At 43.3% G+C, this 23689-nt stretch overlaps 1 protein-coding gene across 1 annotated transcript; it reads right to left on the bottom strand.

Moving 5' to 3' along the window:
• Positions 1-15300: 15300 nt before the first annotated feature.
• LOC311630265 (olfactory receptor 1J4-like) lies at positions 15301-19475 on the bottom strand (the record flags this gene model as incomplete). Its single annotated transcript, XM_084899131.1, is given in 3 exon segments — positions 15301-15447; positions 15449-16301; positions 19423-19475. Coding segments are annotated over 3 exon segments (1053 nt in total).
• Between the last annotated feature and the right edge of the window lie 4214 nt (positions 19476-23689).

The raw sequence follows: 23689 nt of genomic DNA, 5'->3' as shown, positions 1-23689 counted from the left end.
TTTATTCTTATGTATGGTGTAAGTTGATGATCTAGTTCATTTTTTTTGCATGTATCCGTCCAATTTTCCAGATACCACTCAATGAAGGGATTGTCTTTATTTCATTCTATGCCCTTCCCTCCTTTGTCAAAAACTAATTGACTAGAAAGCCATGTGTTGACTTCTGGGTTCTCTGTTCTGTTCCATATATTCTATATTCCTGTTCTTATGCCAATTACAGGCTGTTTTGATTACAATGGTCTGTAGTTTAGTTTGATATGGAGTATTGTGATGCATCCAACTTTGTCTTTCTTAAGAATGCTAAGGTTCTTGGGGACATTTTGGTTCCATATAAATTTTTGGGACATTTGCCCTAGATTGTTTTGGTTCTATGGACATTTTAATGATGTTAATTTTTCAGATCTGTGCATATGGTATATACTCCCACTTATTTGTATCTTCCTCAATTTCTTTTGTTTTTCTTTTTTCCCCCCATTCTTTTTTTTAAAACCTTTATTGTTTAAAGTATTACATATGACCCCTTTCCCCCTCCCATTGACCTCTCCATACCACCCCCGAATCCGCACCCCACCACAAGCCTTCACCACTCTAATGTCTGTGCCCATAGGTTATGCATACAATTTCATTGGTTGATCTTTTCCCACCCAATCCCACTCCCCTGCCTTTCCTCTGAGGTATGACAGTATGTTCAATGCTTCTATGTCTCTGTATCTATTTTTGTTCATCAGTTTATGTTGTTCATTACATTCTACAAATGAGTGAAACCATTTGATATTTGCCTTTCTCCAACTGACTTATTTCACTTAACATAAAGCTCTCCAGGTCTATCCATGCTGTTACGGATGGTAAGAGTTCTTTCTTTTTTAGAGCTGTGTAGTATTCCATTGTGTAGATGTACTATTGTTTTCTAATCCACTCATCTGCTGATGGGCACTTAGGCTGTTTGCAAATCTTAGCTATTGTAAATTATGCTGCTATGAACATAGAGGTGCATATACCCTTTCTGACTGGTGTTTCTGGTTTCTTGGGTTATATCTCTAGAAGTGGGATTACTGGGTCAAATAGGAGTTCCATTTTTAATTTGTTGAGGAAACTCCATACTGTGTTCAACAGTGGCTGCACTAGTCTGCATTTCTACCAGCAGTGTACAAGGGTTCCCTTTTCTCCACATCCTCACCAACATTTGTCATTTGTTGATGATAGCCATCTGACAGGTATGAGATGGTACCGCATTGTCATTTTGATTTGCATCTCTCCAATGGTTAGTGACATTGAGCATTTTTTCATATGCCTTTTGGCTTTCTATATATCCAACAGGTGGGCAGAGAGGCATAGATTATGTACTGGAGGTAGAGGAGCCTCTTCCTCTTTCCCACACCACAGTTTAGTCTCTGCCTGGGTCTTCACCCCAAAGGCTTTCAAGAAAATAGATGGCCCCTTAGTCATCTAGGTGTGGCCAGCAGACCCCTCCACATGACCTGAGTATGGCTGTGTGGCCTCTGTAGCAGTCAGAATTTGGTGTGAACTCCCATCTGAAAACAATAAGAGTGCAATTTCCCTGGGGTGATATGGTCCAAATCTCCCAGGTGGACAGAATCCCCACCACAAGATGCTACTCAAGCTCCTCTTCCTGACTTTGTTGCCCAGGGTTGGGATCTCTATGTGGTGTTGAGACTCCTCGCCCCTAGAGGGAGTGACCTTCACAACTGCCATATTCCTCAGATTCTCAGCCACAGTCCCACCTGTGTGAGGGGTTCTCCCTTCCAAGGTCTTTACCCTTCATGCAAGTTTCTATGTGGTCTCTTCTATACTCCTTAGTTATAATTTTTCACATCAAGTCTCCTTCAATTGGTCTTTCAAGTTGATTTCCCTGCAATTTAACTGCAAATATGTTTTGGAGCTTGTAGCTAGTGGGCACAGATTCTAGCTTCTCAGCAGCCATCATGAAATCTCTAGTGCTTTTACCCTTGATCAATGAACTAAGGCAGTCTGCCAGATTCTCTACAGAAAAGCCTCCATGTTAACCTTATAATTAAGAGTTCTCAAGTTATTTATTTGTAAATATATGAATATAATTTTTTTTCTTTTATACACACACACACACACACACACACACACATTCAGAGAGGAAGTGAGAGTGAGATAGAAATATCAATGATGAGAGAGAATTATTCACCAGCTGCCTCCTGCACACCTCACACTGGGGATCAAACCTGCAACCCAGGTAATATGCCCTGACTGGGAATTAAACTTTGACTTCCAGGTTCATAGATCAATGCTCAACTACTGAGTCACACCCACTGGGCTTCACTCTTTTTTTTAAATTGATCTATATAGACAAAATACTGAGTTCAATACTTACTTCGGGTATCTACTTTATTTTCCATTTTTAGTCAAATTTTGGAGTTAATTTGAAATGTATTTAGGTTCATTTGATTTGTTTTATTTAATTTTTCTTTATTAACCACTTTTAATATTTATGTTTTACTTGCAAAAGACAATATAGTTAAAACTACACAAATAATTCTACTCATCTTCTCATCTCTTCTGCCCCACCTCCTGTAGGTTAACAATTTCATTAGTCTATTTATTTATTTTAAAGTCAGTAATACAATATTTTATTTTGCTTTAAGAAGTGATGAATTTTGTGCAGCAGGCCTCTAGTGTATTATAATTATGTTAGACTAAAAGCCTAATGCACGGAATCCGTGCAAGGGGCTCGGTCCTTGTAGCCCCTTGCAGCCCCAGCTTCTTCTGGAAGGTTGTCGGGACTGTCATTCTGCTGTTTGGTCTAATTAGCATATTAGCTCTTTACTATATAGGATGTGCATAGGCAGTATATCCAGAAATATAATAATTGTTGTTTCACATAAAATGAACAATATTCAGAATTACATATTTATCAAAGCACACCTCACAGATATAAGGACAAACAAAAGTTTAAAGTAATGGAAAAGAAATGCCATTTAATTTTTTTTGCATTTACATTTATTTATTGATTGTAGTATTACATACTTGTCCTCATCCCCCCATTACATTACCAATCCCCCCACTCATGCCCTCACCTCACTGTTGTCTGTGCCCACTGGTTAGGCTTATATGCATGCATACAAGTCCTTTATTTGATCTCTCCCTCTAACCCCCACCCTCCTCTACCTTCCCTCTGAAGTTTTGATGGTCTGATCAGTGCTTCCCTGTCTTTGGGTCTGTTTTTGTTCATCAGTTTCTGCTGTTCATTTTTCCCATAAATGAGTGAGATCATGTGATATTTATCTTTCTCTGACTAGCATATTTCATTTAGCATAATGCTCTCTAGTTCCATCCATGTTGTTGCAAATGGTAGGAATTCCTTCCTTTTTAGTGCAGCATAGTATTCCATTGTGTAGATGTATCATAGTTTTCTAATCCACTCATCTGCTGATGGGCACGTAGGCTATTTCCAAATCTTAGCTATGGTAAATTGTGCTGCTATGAACATAGGGGTACATATATCCCTTCTAATTGATGCTTCTAGCTTCTTGGGATAAATTCCTAGAAGTGGTATTACTGGGTCAAATGTGAGTTCCATATTTTAGTTTTTTGAGGAAACTCCATACTGTTCTCCAAAGTGGCTGCACCAATCTGCATTTCTACGAGGGTTCCTTTTTCTCTGCATCCTCACCAACATTTGTCATTTATTGATTTGTTGATGATAGCCATTTTTAGAGGTGTAAGATGGTACCGCATTGTCGTTTTGAATTGCTTCTCTCGGATAATTAGTTATTTTGAGCATGTTTTCATATGTTTCTTGGCCTTCCTTCTGTCTTCTTTCGAAAAGCTTCTATTTAGGTCCATTGCCCAATTCTTGATTGGATTGTTTATCTTCCTTTTGTTAAGTTGTATTGTTATAGAAGACCAAGAAAGGGGGGGAGGGGGGGGAGAAGAAGAAGAAGAAAACAAAAAAACCCAAGCCACGCTTAGAGAAAGGGAGCTACATTTTATTAAGCAGGGATAGAGAAAAATGTGCCTTTCAAATTCAGCCCCCCCCCCCCCTTACATGGAGGAAACCTATTCTATTTATACTTTTCCTAACTTTTTTTTGTCTTCCAAATTTGGAATGAGACTTCTTGATCTTTTGGGAAAGAAGGCCTACGTGCTGGGAAGGGTCCACGAGACCCTATCTCAAGGCCTGGCCTGTGTCATCACTGGCAGCTCTGTCTGGGGTATAGTGTACTGCCTCTCTGGAATGGGAGTAGTCTTATTTTCCTTATTATTTAAGCAAGCAAGCATTTACAGAAGCCAAAATAGCAGGGTTAAAATTTCAAACAGCAGTTTTTATATAAGATGGATGCTTCCATATGAGTTCTCTGTAAATGTTGAAGATTAAACCCTTATCAGTGATAACATTGGCAAATATGTTCTCCCATGCAGTGGGACTTTCTTGTTGTTTTGTTGATGGTTTCTTTTGCTGTGAAAAAGCTTTTTATTTTGATGTAGTCCCATTTGTTTATTTTCTCTTTAGTTTCCACTGCCAGAGGAGCAGTATCAGTGAAGAAGATCCTTCAGCATATGTCTGAGATTTTGCTTCCTCTAGTATTTTTATGGTTTCCCATCTTATGTTTAAGTCTTGTATCCATTTTGAGTTTATTTTTGTGTATAGTGTAAGTTGGTGATCTAATTTCATTTCTTTTTGCATGTATTTGTACAATTTTCCCAATACCATTTGTTGAAGAGACTGTCTTGATTTTATTGTATGTTCATGCATCCTTTGTAGAATATTAATTGGGCATTATGGTTTGGGTCGATTTCTGGATTCTTTACCACATGTGTCAAACACAAGGCCGGCGGGCCAAATCCAGCCCGCCAGGCCTTGCAATGTGGCCCGCACCACGCTGTCATCACTGCACTCTGCTGTCAGTTTATGACATTGTCAGTTTATGACTGTTCAGTAAACCATTCGGCCCGCGATTTTGGCTGGATTTTAGATTTTGGCCCCTTCTCTGATTGAGTTCGACACCCCTATTCTATTGCATTGATCTATATGTCTGTTCTTGTGCCAGTATCAGGCTGTTTTGAGAACAGTGGCTTTGTAATACAGCTTGATATCTGATATTGAGATTCCACCTACTTTGTTCTTTTTTCTCAGGATTGCTGCAGCTATTAAGGGTCTTTTTTTATTTCAGATGAATTTTTGGAGAGTTTGTTCTAGGTCTGTGAAATATGCCATTGGTATTTTAATGGGGAGCACATTAAATCTATAGACTGCTTTGGGTAGTATGGATATTTTGATTATGTTGATTCTACCAAATCCATGAACATGGTATGTTCTTCATCTATTTATATCTTCCTCTATCTCTTTATTCAGTGTCCTATAGTTTTTTACATATAGGTCTTTTATCTCTTTAGTTAACTTTATTCTTAAGTATCTTAATTTTTTTTGGTATGATGGTAAATGGGATTGCTTTTTTAGTCTCTCTTTCTGTAAGTTCACTATCGGTGTATAGAAATACCATAGATTTCTTGGCATTAATTTTGTGTCCTGCTACATTGCCAAATTAATTTATTAAGTCTAATAATTTTTTGATGGAGTCTTTAGGGTTTTCTATGTACAGTATAATGTCATCTGTGAATAAGGACAGTTTTACTTCTTCTTTTCCAATTTGGATGCCTTTTATTTCTTCTTCTTATCTTATGGCAATGGCTAGTACTTCCAGTACTATATAGAATAGAAGTGGTGAGAGTGGGCATCCCTGTCTTGTACCTGTTCTTAGGGGAAATGGTTTTAGTTTTTGCCCATTGAGTGTGATGCTGGCTGTGGTTTTGTCATATATGGCTTTTATGATGTTGAGATATGATCCTTCTATTCCCACCTTGCTGAGTGTTTTTATCAAGAAAAGGTGTTGGATTTTGTCAAAAGGTTTTTCTGCATCAATTGATATGACTATGTGATTTTTCTCCCTCAGTTTGTTTATGTGATGTATCATATGTATTGATTTGCAGATATTGTACCATCCTTGCATCCCTGGGATAAATCCTGCTTGGTCATGATGTATGATCTTTCTGATGTACTGCTGGAGCCGATTTGCTAGAATTTTGTTGAGGATTTTGGCATCTATGTTCATGAGGGATATTGGCCTGTAATTCTCTCTCATTGTGTTATCTTTTCTGTCTTTGGTATTAGAGTGATGCTGGCTTCATAGAAGGAGCTTGGAAGTGTTCCTTCCTCTTGAATTTTTTGGAATAGTCTTAGGAGGATAGGTTTTAGTTATTCCTTGAATGTTTGGTATAACTCCCTGTGAACCCATCTGGCCATGGGCTTTTGTTTGTTGGAAGCTTTTTGATTACTGGTTCAATTTCTCCCATAGTTATCGGCCTATTGAGATTTTTAGAATCTTTCTGATTGAGTTTTGGAAGGTTGTATTTTTCTAGGACTTTATCCATTTCCTCCAGGTTGTCTAGTTTGTTGGAATAGAGTTGTTCATAGTATTTTTAAACAATCCTTTGTATTTCTGTGTAGTCTGTTGTTATTTTACCTCTTTCATTTCCGATTTTGTTTATTTGGATCCTCTCTCTTTGCTTCTTGGTCAGCCTGGCTAGAGGTTCATCAATATTATTTATCCTTTCAAAGAACCAGCTTTCTTGGTTTCATTGATCTTTCATACTGTTTTTTGGTCTCAATGTCATTTATTTCTGCTCTAATCTTTATTATCTCCTTCCTTCTGCTCACTCTGGGATTTTCTTGTTGCTCTCTTTCTAACTCTTTGAGTTGTAGTGTTAGATGATTTATTATTTTTTTCTTGTTTTTGAGGTATGCCTGAAGAGCTATAAATATCCCACTCAGGACTGCTTTCATTGTATCCCATAGGTTTTGGATTGTTGTGTTTTTATTGTCATTAGTTTCCAGGATGTTTTTAATTTCTTCTTTTATCTCATTGGTAACCCAATCAATATTTAATAATATGCTAGTCAGCTTCCAAGTGTTTGAGTGTTTTGGGTTGTTTTTATTTTAGTTTATTTCTAATATTATGCCATTGTGATCTGAGAATATGCTTTGTATGATTTCAATCTTCTTGAATTGGGGGAGACTTTGCTTGTGACCCACTATGTGGTCTATTTTTTAAAATGTCCCATGTGCATTTGAGAGGAACATATATTCCGTGGCTTTGGGGTGAAATGTTCTGAAGATGTCAATTAAATGTTCTGAAGATGTCTATCTGATCTAGTGAATCATTTAGGATTGCTGTTTCTTTGCTGGTTTTTTATGTAGAGGATTTATCCAGTGATGTCAGTGGTGTATTAAAGTCCCCTACTATGATTGTATTGTTGTTGAACTCTCTCTTGATATCTTCCAGGAGATTTTTTTTATGTATTTGGTTGCTCCTGCATTGGGTGCATATATGTTTATCATGGTTATATCCTCTTATTGCATAGATCCCTTTAGTATTATGAAGTGGCCTTCCTTATCTCTTGATATGGCCTTCACTTTGAGGTCTATTTTGCCATATATAAGTATGGCTACCCCAGCTTTTTTCATTTCCATTTGCCTGAAGATATTTTTTCATCCCTTCACTTTCAGTCTGTGTGTTCCTTGTTCTGAGGTGGGTGTCTTATAGACAGCATATATATGGGTCATATTTTTTTTATCCATTCAGTCACTCAATGCCTTTTGATTAAAGCATTTAGTTCGTTTACATTTAAAGTTTTATTGAAAGGTACTTGTTTGTAGCCATTTTTTTTTTTTTTTTTTTTTGAGGCTGTGTTCCTTCTTACCTTTTTGTTTCTTCTTTTTACAGCATTACCTTTAGCATTTCTTGCTTTGCTAGCTTGGTAGTGATTAATTCCCTTAGTTTTTTTTTTGTTTGTTTGTTTTGTTTTGTTTTTATCTGCAAAGCTCCTGATTTCCCCTCCAATTTTTTTTTTAAATCAATCTTTATTGTTCATATTATTACAAAAGTTCCTCATTTCTTCCCCCCTCCACCAGGTTCCCACCCCACCCTCTGCCCCCTCTCCATCCCCCATTGTCCTCATCCATAGGTGCACAGTTTATGTTCAGTCTCTTCCTCCCTCCCTTTCCCCGATAGTAAATCCCTTTTCAGATAGTAAATCTGTTACTTAGCATTTTCTCATATCAATAATACCTCCACATGCCCAATGATACACTTCACACAAAAGACATTTTCAAATAGGTCAACCAGCCTCATCCAGGCCCCACCCAAGGCACTCACAGATCAACACCCCAGCGCTATACTAACTCAACACATCCAGATCTAAGCCTTCATCACTTGATTCAGCAGACCCTCAAGTTCCCCCAAAAGTTTCCAGCCATGTCTGAGAGGCAGCCGTGGGCAGGTACAGGCGAGGAGCGAGCTGTTTCGGGCCTGGCTGCTCCGGGCCTGGCCTCTGTTGCTCTGGTTCGTTCCACAACCAGCTGCTCCGGGTCTGGTCACTGCCGCTCCCGACCTAGTTGCTCTGGACTTGGCTGTTGCTGCTACAGGCCTGGCCGCACCCGACCCGGCTGCTCTGGGCCCGGTTGCTCCGGTCCCGGCCGCTCCGGGCCTGGCCGCTCCCAGCCTGTCAGCCGCTGCTCCGGGCCTGGCCGCACAAGACCCGGCTGCTCCGGGCCTGGCCGCTCCCAGCCTGGCAGCTGCTGCTCCGGGCCTGGCCGCTCCTAGCCTGGCAGCCGCTGCTCCAGGCCTGGCCGCACCCAACCCGGCTGCTCCGGGCCTGGCCGCTCCCAGCCCGGCAGCTGCTGCTCCGGGCCTGGCCGCTCCCAGCCTGGCAGCCGCTGCTCCGGGCCTGGCCGCACCCAACCCGGCTGCTCCGGGCCTGGCCGCTCCCAGCCCGGCAGCTGCTGCTCCGGGCCTGGCCGCTCCCTGCCTGGCAGCCACTGCTCCTGGCCTGGCCGCACCAGACCCGGCTGCTCCGGGCCTGGCCGCTCCCAGCCTGGCAGCCGCTGCTCCTGGCCTGGCCGCACCAGACCCGGCTGCTCCGGGCCTGGCCGCTCCCAGCCTGGCAGCCGCTTCTCCAGGCCTGGCCACTCCCAGCCTGGCAGCCGCTGCTCCGGGCCTGGCCGCACCAGACCCAGCTGCTCCGGGCCTGGCCGCTCCCAGCCTGGCAGCCGCTGCTCCGGGCCTGGCCGCTCCCAGCCTGGCAGCCGCTGCTCCGGGCCTGGCCGCACCAGACCCGGCTGCTCCGGGCCTGGCCGCTCCCAGCCTGGCAGCCGCTGCTCCTGGCCTGGCCGCACCAGACCCGGCTGCTCCGGGCCTGGCCGCTCCCAGCCTGGCAGCTGTTGCTCCGGGCCTGGCCGCTCCCAGCCTGGCAGCCGCTGCTCCGGGCCTGGCCACACCAGACCCGGCTGCTCCGGGCCTGGCTGCTCCCAGCCTGGCAGCTGCTGATCCGGGCCTGGCCGCTCCTAGCCTGGCAGCCGCTGCTCCAGGCCTGGCCACACCCGACCCGGCTGCTCCAAGCCTGGCCACTCCCAGCCTGGATGCTCCGTGCTTGGCTACTGCTGTTCTGGGCCTGGCTGCTCCCAACCCGGCTGCTCTGGGCCCGGCTTCTCCGGGCCCAGCCACTCCGTGTCTGGGTGTTCCTGGACTGGCCACCCTGGGCTTGGCCGCCTCTGCCTCAGGCCTGGCTGCCACTGCCCCAGGTCTGGCTGCTCCAGTGCTGGCCGTTGATGCTCTTGTTCTGGCTGCTGCTGCTCTGGGGCCTGGCCACTGCTGCTCCGGGCCCAGCTGCCACTGCCTTGTGCCTGGCCACTCTAGGCCTGGTCGCCTCTGTTCCAACATTCTGTCCCTTTTTTCTCTTTTTTTTTTTCTTTTTTAAAAAAAAACAAAAACGCATTTATGTTGCAATGTTGGCTGGTGCGTTGAGTTCTGACTTAGTCTTTGATTTTTCAAGATCTTCTTTGTATTCTTTCTTAAGTAATTTTACTATCATTTGCTCTCACTTGATTTCTTCACATTGAGAACTTCTTTGGTTTCTTCCTCCTTGTCCTGGGAGCTCAGCAGGTTGGCCTGTGGCACCCCTTTGTTCTCCGCGGGCTCCCGCGCTGCTCCAGCCTGTTGCCGGGGGTCAGCGCCGCCCAGGAAGCAGCCCCCGTCCTTGGCTCCGTTGCCCGCGCTCAGCAGTCGAAGGCTCAGGGGCACCCCCCCCCCCCCTGGGGGCCCCGTCGCCCGGCTCCTTGCTGGCGCCCGGCTGGCCGGTGTCCGGCAGGGGCTCCTGCTCCTCGTCGCGTTCCTCCAGTCTGGAGCTTTCTTTCTCCCTCCCACTAGGGGAGTCCAGGATCAGAGTCAACAGACTGTCCTCTGCGCACAGTGTGCGCGACTCCGGGGGCTCGGCCTTTCGCCGCGCTCCCAGGACTCCACCTCACAGCTCCGTCTCCCCCTGCCCGAGCCTGGGTCCCCAGGGACTGGCCCAGACCTGGAGTTTGGGGCGGTCTGGACTGAGGCTCAGAGCTGCCGCCGGAGGCTTTGTTTCTTCCGGCTAGGGTAATCCAGCATCAGAGTCAACATTCAGTTCTCTGCGCGCCATGTGCGCGCGACTCCGGGGGCCCCGCATTTCGCTGTCCCCCGGGATTGTCTCCCCCTGCCGGAGCCTGGGTCCCCAGGGTCTGGCCCATAACTTGGGGCTCAGCGCTGCCGGTTCGGGGGTTCAGCCCAGGCTGGGGGTTCTATTTCCTTCCTGCTAGGGAATGCCAGGCAGCACCCAGCCCTCTCCTCCTCTCTGGCTGCGACCTCTCCGCGCGCGCATTCGTGCGAGCGCACAGCATGTCTCCGTACCTTAGGCTTTTTTTCAGCTCCTCTGATTTTCCTTCTGGTTTTCTCCCTCCTTCCTGTTGTAGAGTTTTCAGTCAGTCGACTACCTGTAGCTCTGGGCAATGTCCACTCTACCTTTTAGTTGTATTCCCTTGAAATTGTTGTGAGCTGCTGCGGCTAGGTGTATACCCGAGCAGCCATCTTGGATCCTCTCCCTCCCCTCCAATTTTGATTGATAGTCTTGCTGGATAAAGTATTCTTGGATTCAGTCCCTTGCTTTGCATAACTTTGAATATCTCCTTCCATTCTCTTCAAGCTTCATGTATTTCTGTTGAGAAGTCATTTGATAATCTGATGGGGATCCTTTGTAGGTAATTCTCTGTCTCTCTCTTGCAGCCTTTAAGATTCTCTCTTTGTTGATAACATTTGCCATTGTAATTATGGCATGTATTCATGTGGGTATTTGGGGATTCATCTTGCTTGGGACTCTCTGTACTTGTGTAACTTTTTTCTTCCCCATATCAGGGAAGTTTTATGTCATTATTTCTTCAAATAAATTTTCTAATCCTTGCTGCACTTCTTGTCCTTCTGGCAGCCCTATTATATATATGTTATTTCGATTTGCATTGTCCCAACACTCCCTTAGGCTCTCCTCCTTCTTTATAATTTTTTTCTCTAGTTGCTGTTCAGATTGGGCTTGTTTTTGTACCTTATCTTCTAACTCACTAATTCAGTCCTCTGCTTCTTCTAGTCTACTGTTGAAACCTTCCATGGTGTTTTGAATGTAGCTATATCATTTTTCATTTCTTCCTGATTTTTGCATAGGTTGTTGATTTTCTCATTCATCCAGTGTATGAACTATATGATCATTACTCTGAATTATTTATCTGTCATGTTGCTTGCTTCCATTTTCCTTATTTCCTTTCTTGGCAATTCTTCCTTTTCTTTCCTCTGGGGATTGTTTCATTGTCTTCCCATTCAGACTGTGACCAGAAGATTCAAATGTCGGGTTGTGGGTGCCTGGGCCATGTGTACTGGGAGTTTTGCAACCCCCAAGTGTTACTGAAGAGCTCTGACACCAAGATGTGCAGCTGCTGTGGGTTGGCGGGGGCCACACTTGCCCCAAGTCAGGACCACAGGCATTTAGTGTGGCTTCATATGCACACCTAGAATCAGGGACCCTTCCTGCACCATGTTGAAACAGAGAACCTTCTGGTGTGTGTCAAAAATCCAAGTACCCTAGTGCGTATCAGGTGTCAGAGGCTTCCTTTGTCTGTGTCAAGAATTGAGTATCAGAGTCTCTGTTGCTTGTTGTTACCTCTCACTGAGAATCAGGGTCCCTGTGTGTGCATGTGCCAAGAATTGGAGTCACTGGCTCTTAGTATGAAAGTACTAGGTATCAGGGATCCCAGGCCCATGCATTGAGGAACAAAGTCTAATCACTGGTGCTCATTGCTGCCCCTTGCATGGAGATTCAGGGTCCCCGATCTGCTTGGGAAATAGTTGAACAGTCACACTGTGTTGGCAGGAGGTCCACTTCTGCCCTGCAGTAAACAGCCTTCTGTGTGCACTTACCCTGAATCAAAGTCAGGTGACACTGTTGCTTAGTGTAGATGTGGGGTCCAGTCACATGGGTGTGCACTGTGGAAAACAAACTCCCCATGTCCATGCACCCAGGTTCAAATTCAGCGCTGCCCTCCTGTGTGGGCACGGGGTCTGATCATGGGGAACCAACTCCCTGATTCACACATCCAGGTTCAAATTCAGCACAGCCTCTCTGCTAGGGTTCAGGGTCTGGCCATGAGAAACAAACTCCCTGGGTTTGCACCCCCATGCTCAAATTCAGCACTGTCTCCCTGTGTGGGCGCAGAATATATTCACAGAAAACAATCTCGCCAAGATCATGCACCTATGCTCAAATTCAGCTCAGCCTCCCTGCCTGGGCACAGAGCATAGTCACGTGAAACAAATTTCCCAAGTTCTCAAGTCCAGGCTCGAATTCAGCACTGTCTCCCTGCCCTTTGTGAGCACAGGATCCGGTCACAGAAAACAACCTCCCTAAGGATGCGCAGATAGACTAAAATTCAGCTCAGTCTCCCTGCCTGGGCATGGGACCTAATCACGGGGAACAAATTCCCCGAGTTCACAAGTCCAGGCTCAAATTCAGCGATGTCTCCCTGCCCTGCATGGCGCGGGATCTGCTCGCAGAAAATAATCTTCCCAAAGATGTACACTTTGGGTCAAACTCAGCACAGTCTCCCTGCCTGGGCATGGAGCCTGGTCACGGGAAACAAACTTCCTGTGCCTGACACCAAGGCTCAAAGTCAGGTCGAGCTGCAGCTGCTGTGTATGTACAAAAAGCCCTATTGTGTGGCTAGGGTCTGACAGATCCTATACCACTGCCGCAGGGGCGGTGGGGGAGGGGGATTGGTTTTGTGACTCACAGAAATCTGCAGCAGGGTGCCTGGAGTATTGATGTCTGCAGCTGTGGTTGCAGGTCTTCTTCCAGAGCGAATGTAGGGTCCTTGTTGCTACTGAGACCAGACCAGTCTCAAGCAGTTCTGTTCTTCAAGATGGCATGGTCTCTGTGCCACCAGTGTCCTCCCTGGAGTGTTAGCGGCGGCAGCACGGTTTTGCTGTCTAAGACTGCCTGGATGGCAGCCCCTTGGAAGACCTGTAGGATCTAACTGTCTCTATTTCACTCACACACACACCCACACACCCACACATACCTCTATCACTCCCTTACTCTCTCACACACTCTCCCTCCCTACCTTCTTGCCGGTCGCCATCTTGCCTCCCTCTGATGTAGAAATACCTTTTAAACACCAACCGCAAGAAAGCTGCATCTGGACTATACTATACTATACTATACTATACTATACTATACTATACTAGTATCTATCTATCTAACTACAATATCTATCTATCTATCTATCTATCTATCTATCTATCTATCTATCTATCTACCTATCTATCTAAAAGGCTAATATGCAAAGTGTCTCCTTGGAAATTCTACCAGGTGTCCGGGAGTTCAATCGTTTGCTATGATGTGTGCTATTCATATCCATGAAATGAAGGAAGGCCCCAGCCAGAAGGCCCCAATTGGCGCTGATTGCTGGCCAGGCCTAGGGACCCTACCAGTGCACAAATTTCATGCAACAGGCTTCTATTGTTGATATAAAGCATTTATATTACTATCAGAAGTAGATGTGGTATTAAGGTAGGGACCCATTACAACAAACTCTTCCTAATTATAAAATTAGCCAGAAGCCAACAAAAGCCAGCATTAAAAAAAAATCATTTAAAAAAAAAAAAAAAAAACCACAAAGATCACCAGGCACAGATCATGATGTTAAATAAGTGAGTGTTCTATAACATAAAAATGTTAACATTGTTGCTACCGAGGGTTTTCCTGGCCAGTGTCTCTCCCTCCAGTCTACAGCATGAGAAATCTTTGTGCAAGGGCATTTTTTGGCAAAAAAGAAATGTGGGCCTGGACACTGTGGGGAAGACCACCCCTCAGACCCCTTGGAGGGACCCCAGCCTTCCCTTCAGTCAGTGTGGGTCAGCTTTGGTGGGACCACTCTGGTCAGAACAGGAGACCCCCCCTCCCCATGGTCCCTACACACACACACACACACACACACACACACACACACACACACACACACACACTTGCTCCAGGTTGTCTGGGAATCACCAATAGGAATGCAGACAAGTGACCAGTCATCTTAGAGCCTGGCTTCTCATAGCTCTGGACCACATGTGTTTTCACTCCCTCAGCTTGCAAGGGTCAGATTGACATAAAAAAACAACAACCTCTACTTTTTTCTTTTGTATTTTGAAAAACTCTGAAGAAATTAGAGCTGTTAAAATTTATCTTGGGGAAAATATCAGAACAGGTTTATCTGGTGTCATGGAACCTCTTACTCCTACCATTACCTCCTCCACTCCCCCTACTCATTCCCTCACACACACCTCCATTGTCTGTGTCCATTGGTTAGATTTATATGCATGCATACAAGTCCTGTGGTTTATATCTTCCCCTTAACCTCACCCTCCCCTACGTTCCCTCTGAGGTTTGATGGACTGATTGATGCTTTTCTGTCTCTGGATCTGTATTTGTTCACCCATTTATGTTGTTCATTATATTCCATAAATGAGTGAGATCCTGTGATGATTATCTTTCCCTGACTGGCTTACTTCACTTAGAATAATGCTCTCCAGCTTTCAATACATGGAAAAAAAAATTCTAAAATGCATAAGAAAAAAAAAAGACATATCTCAAAACAAAGAGAGACAAACCCGTGATTATGATTGTGCAACTTGTTTTGCATTGGATTTTGGATTATCCTATAAGAGATAATGAATAAGCAAAAATTATCCATTGGGAATAAAAGATTATTGACATCGCAAGTAGCAAACATGAGTTAGTGCACATATAAAAATTCTTATACGTGACAAGAGAATGAATATTTTAGGAAAGTTAAATGTAGGTGTCAACTATACAATAATTTTGGGAGTTATATCTCCCTATGCTCCTGAGAGTGACAAAAGGATTTCATGATTGCTGCTTAAAGAATTTAACCCTATTGACACACATGTCTAAGGCCTGTTTTATATCTCTGTTCCTGAGGCTGTAGATGAAGGGGTTCAGCATGGGGGTAACTACGGTATACATGACTGAAGCAATTATGTCTTTGGAACCCCAAAGACATAAATGATGAGGAGAAAAAGTAAACACCTGCAGCTGTCCCATAGTATAACAGCACTACAGAGAGATGGGAGCCACAGGTAGACAAGGCTTTATAGAGTCTCTTAGTGGAGGGCACCCTCAGGATGATGGTGCCTATACGGATATAGGACCCCAAAATTACAACAAAAGCCAGGAAGAAAAGCATTCCTGCCTCAGTGAATAGGACCAGCTCATTGAGGGAGATGTCTGAGCGGCTCAGCTTCAGTAGTGGAGCAAGGTCACAGTAAAAGTGGGGGATGGTATTGTAGGCAGAGAAGGACAGGCGAACCAAGAGGAGGGTGTGCAACAAATCATGGACACAGGAGAGAATCCAGCAGCCAGCCACCAGCAGCACACACAGCCCCTCCCTCATGATGCTGGTGTAGTGCAGAGGATGACAGATGGCTACATACCTGTCATATGCCATCACAGCCAGAAGAAAATTGTCAAGACTAGCAAAAAGCATGAAAAAATACAATTGAGAGATGCATCCCACATAGGAGATGGATTGTTGCTGAGTCTGCATGTTCATGAGCATCTTAGGGACAGTGACAGAGGAAAGAGAAACATCAGAGAAGGCCAAGTGGCTGAGGAAGAAGTACATGGGTGTGTGCAGGCGGGAGTCCATCCTGATGAGCAGGATGATGAGCAGGTTGCCCAGCACTGTGGTCAGGTACATGCCCAGGAACAGGGTGAAGAACACGCCCTGCTGCCCTGGTGGGATGGGGAGCCCCAGGAGGAGGAACTGGGACACGCTGCTCTGGTTCTCAGGCTCATGCTGCTCCTCTGTCTGCTGGGGATGAAGAACGTGTGGGAGTCTCAGGCACCTAGAAAGGAGGAACAGAACCATCACATCTCATACTATCATTCTCTGGGAAACATATTCATTTTTAAATAGGTTCATATTTCCCACACCTATGGATTTATACATCTTCCCTCTCTCCCAGTCTGGCTCCAGGAAAATATTGAACCTTAAAGTAGTCCACAAGACCTCATCATACAGTACCAAGAAGGAGTTCTCTGTTTTATACAACCATTTTAACATCGCATCTGTGTCAGGATCTTTACTAAGGACTGGAATGCAGCATTGAACAAGTAAGGTGCCCACTTCTATAAGTTTACTTTTTTTTTTTTTTTTTTTTTTTTTTTTTTGTACAAACATCTTCCTACACTCTGTTCTGAACCTGAGAAGCTCTGTAACATTGTCTCTCAACTATGTTTTAGAGTTTAATGCTACTTTGCAGTGAGGAAAAGGCTTTCCAAAGCCATTTAAATGTCCTTGTTTATGTATTTCCATGATATTTTGCGTTGTATGACACACATTTAGAGTTCTACGCTACTTTTAAGTGAAAAATAGAGGTTTCACAGACTGTTCAATGTGCTCTTTATTGTAAGGATTTCCTGCATCTTAGATACACTTTCTGTACTAACTCCTGACACTGGGAAGTGTTTTCCACTTGTTCTATACCAGTTCTCACCTATTCACTGTTACTTTCTATGAACCACTCATGATTTCTTACAGTGTCCTATAATTGGCCTTCTCCTCTAAGTATAAGAATTGCCCACATGTACAAACATCTTCCTACAGAACTGTAAATCTGTGTCATACAATGCAGAATATCCCTGGAATACATAAATAAGCACATTTAAACATCTTTGGAAAGCCTTAGACTTCACTGCAAAGTAGCATTAAACTCTAAAACATAGTTGAGAGACAATGTTACAGAGCTTCTCAGGTTCAGAACTCAGTTTATATCTTGATGAGCATGGAGGGATCATTTCTACACCAGGCCAGAGCCAAACCATAATTATTGACTGTGGCAGGAATAGAACATGAGCCCTGCAAAGTGGTGTCATTTGTTTCTGCCTGAAAGTAATGTGAGACTTCAGTGCTGAGTGGGCATGGTTGGAGCATTGTCAGACTTCCTGTGAACCTGCCTGCTCCCATTGACCCTCAGCTGTAACTCAATGACACTCTGGAAATGGGTGGCCATTGAAAGCCACTTAATGCCAGAATATCTTCAAAACCAAAATTGTCCACCAATTCTTTCAAAATAATGCTGAACATTTAGATGAACATTTGGATACCAGGCTTAGGGCTTTACATACATTTCCTAATCAAATCCACTCATCAGCCTTACATTCCCAGATTTTAAAACCTCTTCACAGCTGCTCTAGCGATTTGTATTTTTTGACCTATGGAAACATGAATGACACAAATTCTGTAGGCACACTGCAGTACAGCAGGGACAGAATGGCGCACAAATACATGTGTGTATATTAGTATCTATAACATATCTGCTATGTAATGTTTATAACTTCATATATATATATATATATATATATATATATATATATATATATATTACCATATTCTATTAATTAAAAATGAAAATGACCAACTATTACCTACTTCATGGAGGTCAAGCTGATATGACTGTATGATCAGAAACTTCCCTTTTCTTGCTTAGGAGCCAAGCGCAATATATTATTTTAGAGCTGTGAAGACCCAGAGTTGCTCAAAATGTTTTTATTCCCTTTACTAGATAATTTTATTCCTTCATATTTATTTACTTTCCAATTGACAGAAAGTTCTCAAATACATTAAATACTATATATGTAATATCTATTTATGAAGAGGCTCTGCAAGATTCATTAAACTTGTGTCATTCTTTCCATTTCATAGATGTGAAAGTGAGGCCAATGTTTTATATAACTTCCCCAAGGTCTCATCACTATATAATGGTAATTCTGCCCAATACCTTTGCACATCATGATGCCTGCAGTTTATAGTTTGCTTGTTTGTTTGTTTCCCTGGAGTGTTTAGTAAAAATAAAGAAAAGGTTGGAAAATTCTGAGCAACTCAGTCACACTCAGGTACATAAAAATGATTTCAAGAAACAGGTTATTTGTAGTATCTTAGTAATTTCTTAGTATCTTAGTAATGGTGCCCCAGAAGGAGGACACTTTAGGAAATACTTTAATCATGGATCTCTCTCTCTCTCTCTCTCTCTCTCTTTCTCTCTCTCTCTCTCTCTCTCTCTCTCTCTCTCTCTCTCTCTCTCTCTCTCTCTTTCCTGATTTGGAAATGTAAGTCACCACTGACCAAATTTCAATCCTAAAGGAATAATAGCCAACATGTGGCTCAACTCATACACTCATATGCATACATACAAGTCATAATTAACACAAAGTTAGACATACAATATACAATAATATACCTCTCATTCCAAACACACTCATAATGCACATCAACACACCTGCTTCATGAGGCACCAGGTGAACACTAACCTCACCACATATACATAAACAGTATACACAAACAGGATAGACGATCCTATAAATGAGAGTATATTAATGAGCTTCCATCCACCTGATCTTCCCCTTGCTGGAGGAGGGCAGTCAAGCATGGGTCAGTTAAGTCTATCCAGTTTACTGGCATAGTCATTAAACCACCACCAACACCCATGCATATGGTCACACACACGGTCACATACACACAGAGAAAATCAATAACATAACTTCTAGCTCTCATACACGAGAGTGTCACCCACAGGCACAGCTCACATGTCCACAACACACTGCTGAGCAGAGGTCTGAACTCTGAGTTGACTTTGTTCCTTATGAGGTCAGCGTCTTCTTGTCCAGCAGCAGAGTGAACAGTCTCACTCCTGGTGCCCAGCTGTGATGCCAGTGTTTACTATCACAGACATGAATCAATCATGAGTCCCTAATAACATGCCAGGAGGCTGATAACCTGGTTTACATACATTAAAAGGAGACTGCAGGTCAGGTTCATAGCACATACACAACTGTCAAACAGCACATATACAAGCATGTTCAATACATGCCATGCGCACTCACAGTCATGGACACAGAGTCTCACACATAAAAACCCTAGCACACAGGCAGATCTGTCAGCAAGAGCACACTGATATCTCCTCTCACCTGGGCTCGTCATTGGTGAGTTCAGACATCTTCTGCTTCAGAGTATTGCCCATCTCCTCAGGTTTTCTTCAGGAGACCTCACATCCAGACACACAGAAGCAATATCTGGGGCCTTCGCACTTCTACAGACTTTCCTTTTCCCTCACCAGCTCCAGAGAAATGAGTCCAATGATAACATTTAACTGCTAATGAGAGACTGCAAGCAAGTCCCCAAGCTTGTGGCTAATTTCTGACTGCCCTTTGGGGAGCTGAGTGTCCAAGAGTAGGAGGGACTGGATCCTGGGGGACAGTGTCCCTGATTCCAGTCATACCCTGGACTGCTTTCTTCTTGGGCATTGCTCCAGCTGGGAAGAAAGACTTTTCAACTTTCTAATTTGAAATGGTTTTAAAGATACAGAAAAGTTGTAATAGTGATACTAAGAATTCCTGGTCAATCTTCAGCCAGTTTCACAATGGTTAACATTCTACTATGTTTCCTACCTTCTCTGTGTGAATATGTAAATATGTATGTATGTATGTATGTATATATATATATTTCAGGCTTAGATTTATTGCTGATATACCAGTGCATATTATCTGAAGGAATATGATAATTTTTCCAGTAGCTAGTGTTTTTATCCTTTTTAACAAATTTTCAAAAAAAAATTATTGTTGAAAGTATTACATATGTACCTTCCCCCTGCCCCCATATTAACCCTTCTAGCCAGCCCCACTCCCTACCCCAAATCTTCACCATACTATTATCTGGACCCACTGATTATGCATATCTTGTCCCACTAATTATGCATACATGCATACAAGTTCTTTGGTTGATCTTTTCCCACCTATGTCTGCCTTCCCTCTGAGATTCGACAATATGTTCCATGCTTCTATGTCGCTGGATCTATTTCACTTATCAGTTTATTTTGTTCATTGGTTTCCACATTTAAGTGAGATCGTGTGATATTTTTCTTTTCTGACTGGCTTTTTGCTTAGTGTAATACTATGCAGGTCCCTTCATGCTGTCTCAAAGGATAAAAGAGCCTTCCTTATTACAGCTACATGGTATTCCGTGGTGTAAATGTACCACAGCTTTTTTATCCACTCACCACTGGTGGGCATTTGGGTTGTTTTTGGATCTTAGCTTTTGTGAATTGTGCTGCCAGGAATATAAGGGTGCATATAGACTTTATGATTGGTGTTTTAGGTTTCTTAGGATATATTCCTAGAAGTAGAATGTCGGGGTCAAATGGCAGTTCCGTGTTTAATTTTTAAGGAAACTCCATACTGTTTTCCATAATGGCTGCACCAATCTGCATTCCCACCAGCAGCGTATACAGGTCCCTTATTCTCCACAGCCTCACCAACACTTGTCATTTTCTGATAATATTGATGGTAGCTATTCTGATAGGCATAAGGTGATACTTAATTTTAATCTGAATTTGCATCTCATTTCTCTGATGATTAGTGATTTTGAGCATTTTTTCATATGTCTCTTGGCTATCTGGGTATTGGAAAAGTGTCTAGTTATTTTGCACATTAAAAAATACGTTAAAAATATATTTTATTGATTTTTTTTTACATAGATGAAAGGAGAGGGATAGAGAGTTCGAAACATTGATGAGAGAGAAAAATAGATCCCTCCTGGGCATCTGCCTGCAACCAAGGTACATGCCCTTGACCAGAATTGAACCTGGCACCCTTCAGTCTGCAGGCCTACACTCTATCCACTAAGACAAACTGGTTAGGGTTCTCATAAAACTAGTATAATTCTTTCCATTTTATAGACGTGAAAGTGAGACCAATGTTTTATATAACTTCCCCAATGTCCCATCACTACTTAATGGTAATTCTGCCAAATACCTTCACACATCATGATGCCTGCAGTATATGGTTAGTTAGTTAGTTAGTTAGTTAGTTAGTTAGTTTTATTGTTTCCCTGGAATGCTTATTAAAAATTAAGAAAGGTTGGAAAATTCTGAGCAATTCAGTCACACTCAGGTACAAAAAATAATAGCAGTGATAGCAGAACCATTTCAAGAAACAGGGTGTTGCTTAGAATTTGAGTATCTTAGGTAATGGTGCCCCAGAAGGAGGACAATTTAGGAAATACTCAGTCATGGGTTCACACACACACACACACACACACACACACACACGCACACACACACACACACGCACACACACAGCTGATTGGAGAATGTACATCGACCCTGATCTAATTTCCATCCTAATGAAAGAATAGCCAATATGTGGCTCATCTCATGAACACTCATATGCATACATATAAGTCAGAATTAACACAAAGATTTAGGCTCAGTGATCTGGACATTAACTCCAGAACACACAAGGTCTCATCTTTGTGGTTGACAGCATGACCGAGAGCATGTGAATGAGGCTGGAGAGGAGCTTATGCAGATGCTGGAGGAGGATGAGCTCAGGGATATTGTTCTGCTCATGTTTGCAAACAAGAGGACCTCCCCAATGCCAGTAATGCAGATGAGATCACAGACAAGCTGGGCTTCCACTCTCTGTGCCCAGGAACTGGTCCATTGAAGCTACCTGTGCCACCCGGGATGTGGGGTCTATGAGGGACTGAACTGGCTGTCCAATCAGCTCCAGAACCAGAAATGAGAGGAACTCCTCACTTCCCCCTCACTCCCTCCTTCACCATTGCTTTCCTCTCAGGTGGCAGATGTGCCCCTGTGATATGAGTGCCAGAAGCTCTCTCCCTCGTTGGTCCCACTGTGCTTCATCACACTGTACATGTGCAGATGGAGCCTGCAACTGGGTTTTTATTTAGTGTAAATAGTTCTTGTTTTCAATGAGAGAGTTTCTGGTTCTCCTATGCCATATTACTCAGCTTTTCTTGTTGTAAACAAACAAACAAACAAACAAACAAACCAGGTAAAACAGAATCAACCCATTGTTTAGTACTGAGAAGGGATTTTAGGCACCCGGGCGGGGCCCATAGGAGTTGCTGTGAAATCACCTCAATACTCCTCTTCTGGGCTTTAAATGTGTGTTGAGATCCATTTTGGTGGTTGGTTTTTAACCCAAACTCAGTACATTTTTAATAATATAAATACAAGGTTTGGAGACACTTTAACACAGAGAGGGTAGAAATGTTCCTAGTGTAGGTTCTGCAGTAACAGCTTGAGTCCAGTCTGCCTGTGGTCTGTCTCCCATCTGGAACGTGCAGGGGACACAACCAGCCACAATACGTTCTGCATGGTCACTTACGGCCTTGTCTCGCTGGGTCATGTGCATCCTATTGCATTTGTGCTTGTACCTGTGCTTACACCACTGATAATGGGGGTGAGCTGAGGGTGCTGCCACCCCTCAGACTCCTTGTAGGGACCCCAGCCTTCCCTTCGGTCAGGGTGGGTCAGCACAGGTGTTTTGGTGGGACTACTCTGGTCAGAACAGGTGACCCCCCTCCCCATGGTCCCTACACACACACACACACACACACACACACACACACACACATACACACACACACACACATACACACACACACACACACACACACACACACACACACACTTGCTCCAGGTTGTCTGGGAATCACCAATAGGAATGCAGACAGGTGACCTGTCATCTTAGAGCCTGGCTTCTCATAGCTTTGGACCACATGTGCTTTCACTCCCTCACCCTGCAAGGGTCAGATTGACATAAAAAACAACAACCTCTACTTTTTTCTTTTGTATTTTGATAAACTCTGAAGAAACTAGAGATGTTAAAATTTATCTTGGGGAAAATCTCAGAACTGGTTTATCTTGTGTCATGGAATCTCTTATTGCTTTATTTTATTTTTTAATTTTTTTATTGATTAAGGTATTACATATGTGTCATTCCACCATTACCTCCTCCACTCCCCCTACTCATTCCCTTATCCCCCCCTCCCCATTGTCTGTGTCCATTGGTTAGGTTTGCATGCATACAAGTCCTGTGGTTTATATCTTCCCCTTAACCTCACCCTCCCCTACGTTCCCTCTGAGGTTTGATGGACTGATTGATGCTTTTCTGTCTCTGGATCTGTATTTGTTCACCCATTTATGTTGTTCGTTATATTCCATAAATGAGTGAAATCCTGTGATGATTATCTTTCTCTGACTGGCTTATTTCACTTAGAATAATGCTCTCCAGCTTTCAATACACGAGAAAAAAAAATGTTAAAAATGCATAAGCAAAAAAAAAAAAATGACATATCTCAAAACAGAGAGACAAACCTGCCAGTATGATTGTGAAACTTGCTTTGTATTGGATTTTGGATTATCTTATA

This window comes from Pipistrellus hanaki, assembly GCF_964339955.1.
Source record: "Pipistrellus hanaki genome assembly, chromosome: 11".
Taxonomy (NCBI): Eukaryota; Metazoa; Chordata; class Mammalia; order Chiroptera; family Vespertilionidae; genus Pipistrellus; species Pipistrellus hanaki.
The sequence above is the reverse complement of the archived record's forward strand: the minus strand, read 5'-3'. Positions and strand labels throughout refer to the sequence as shown.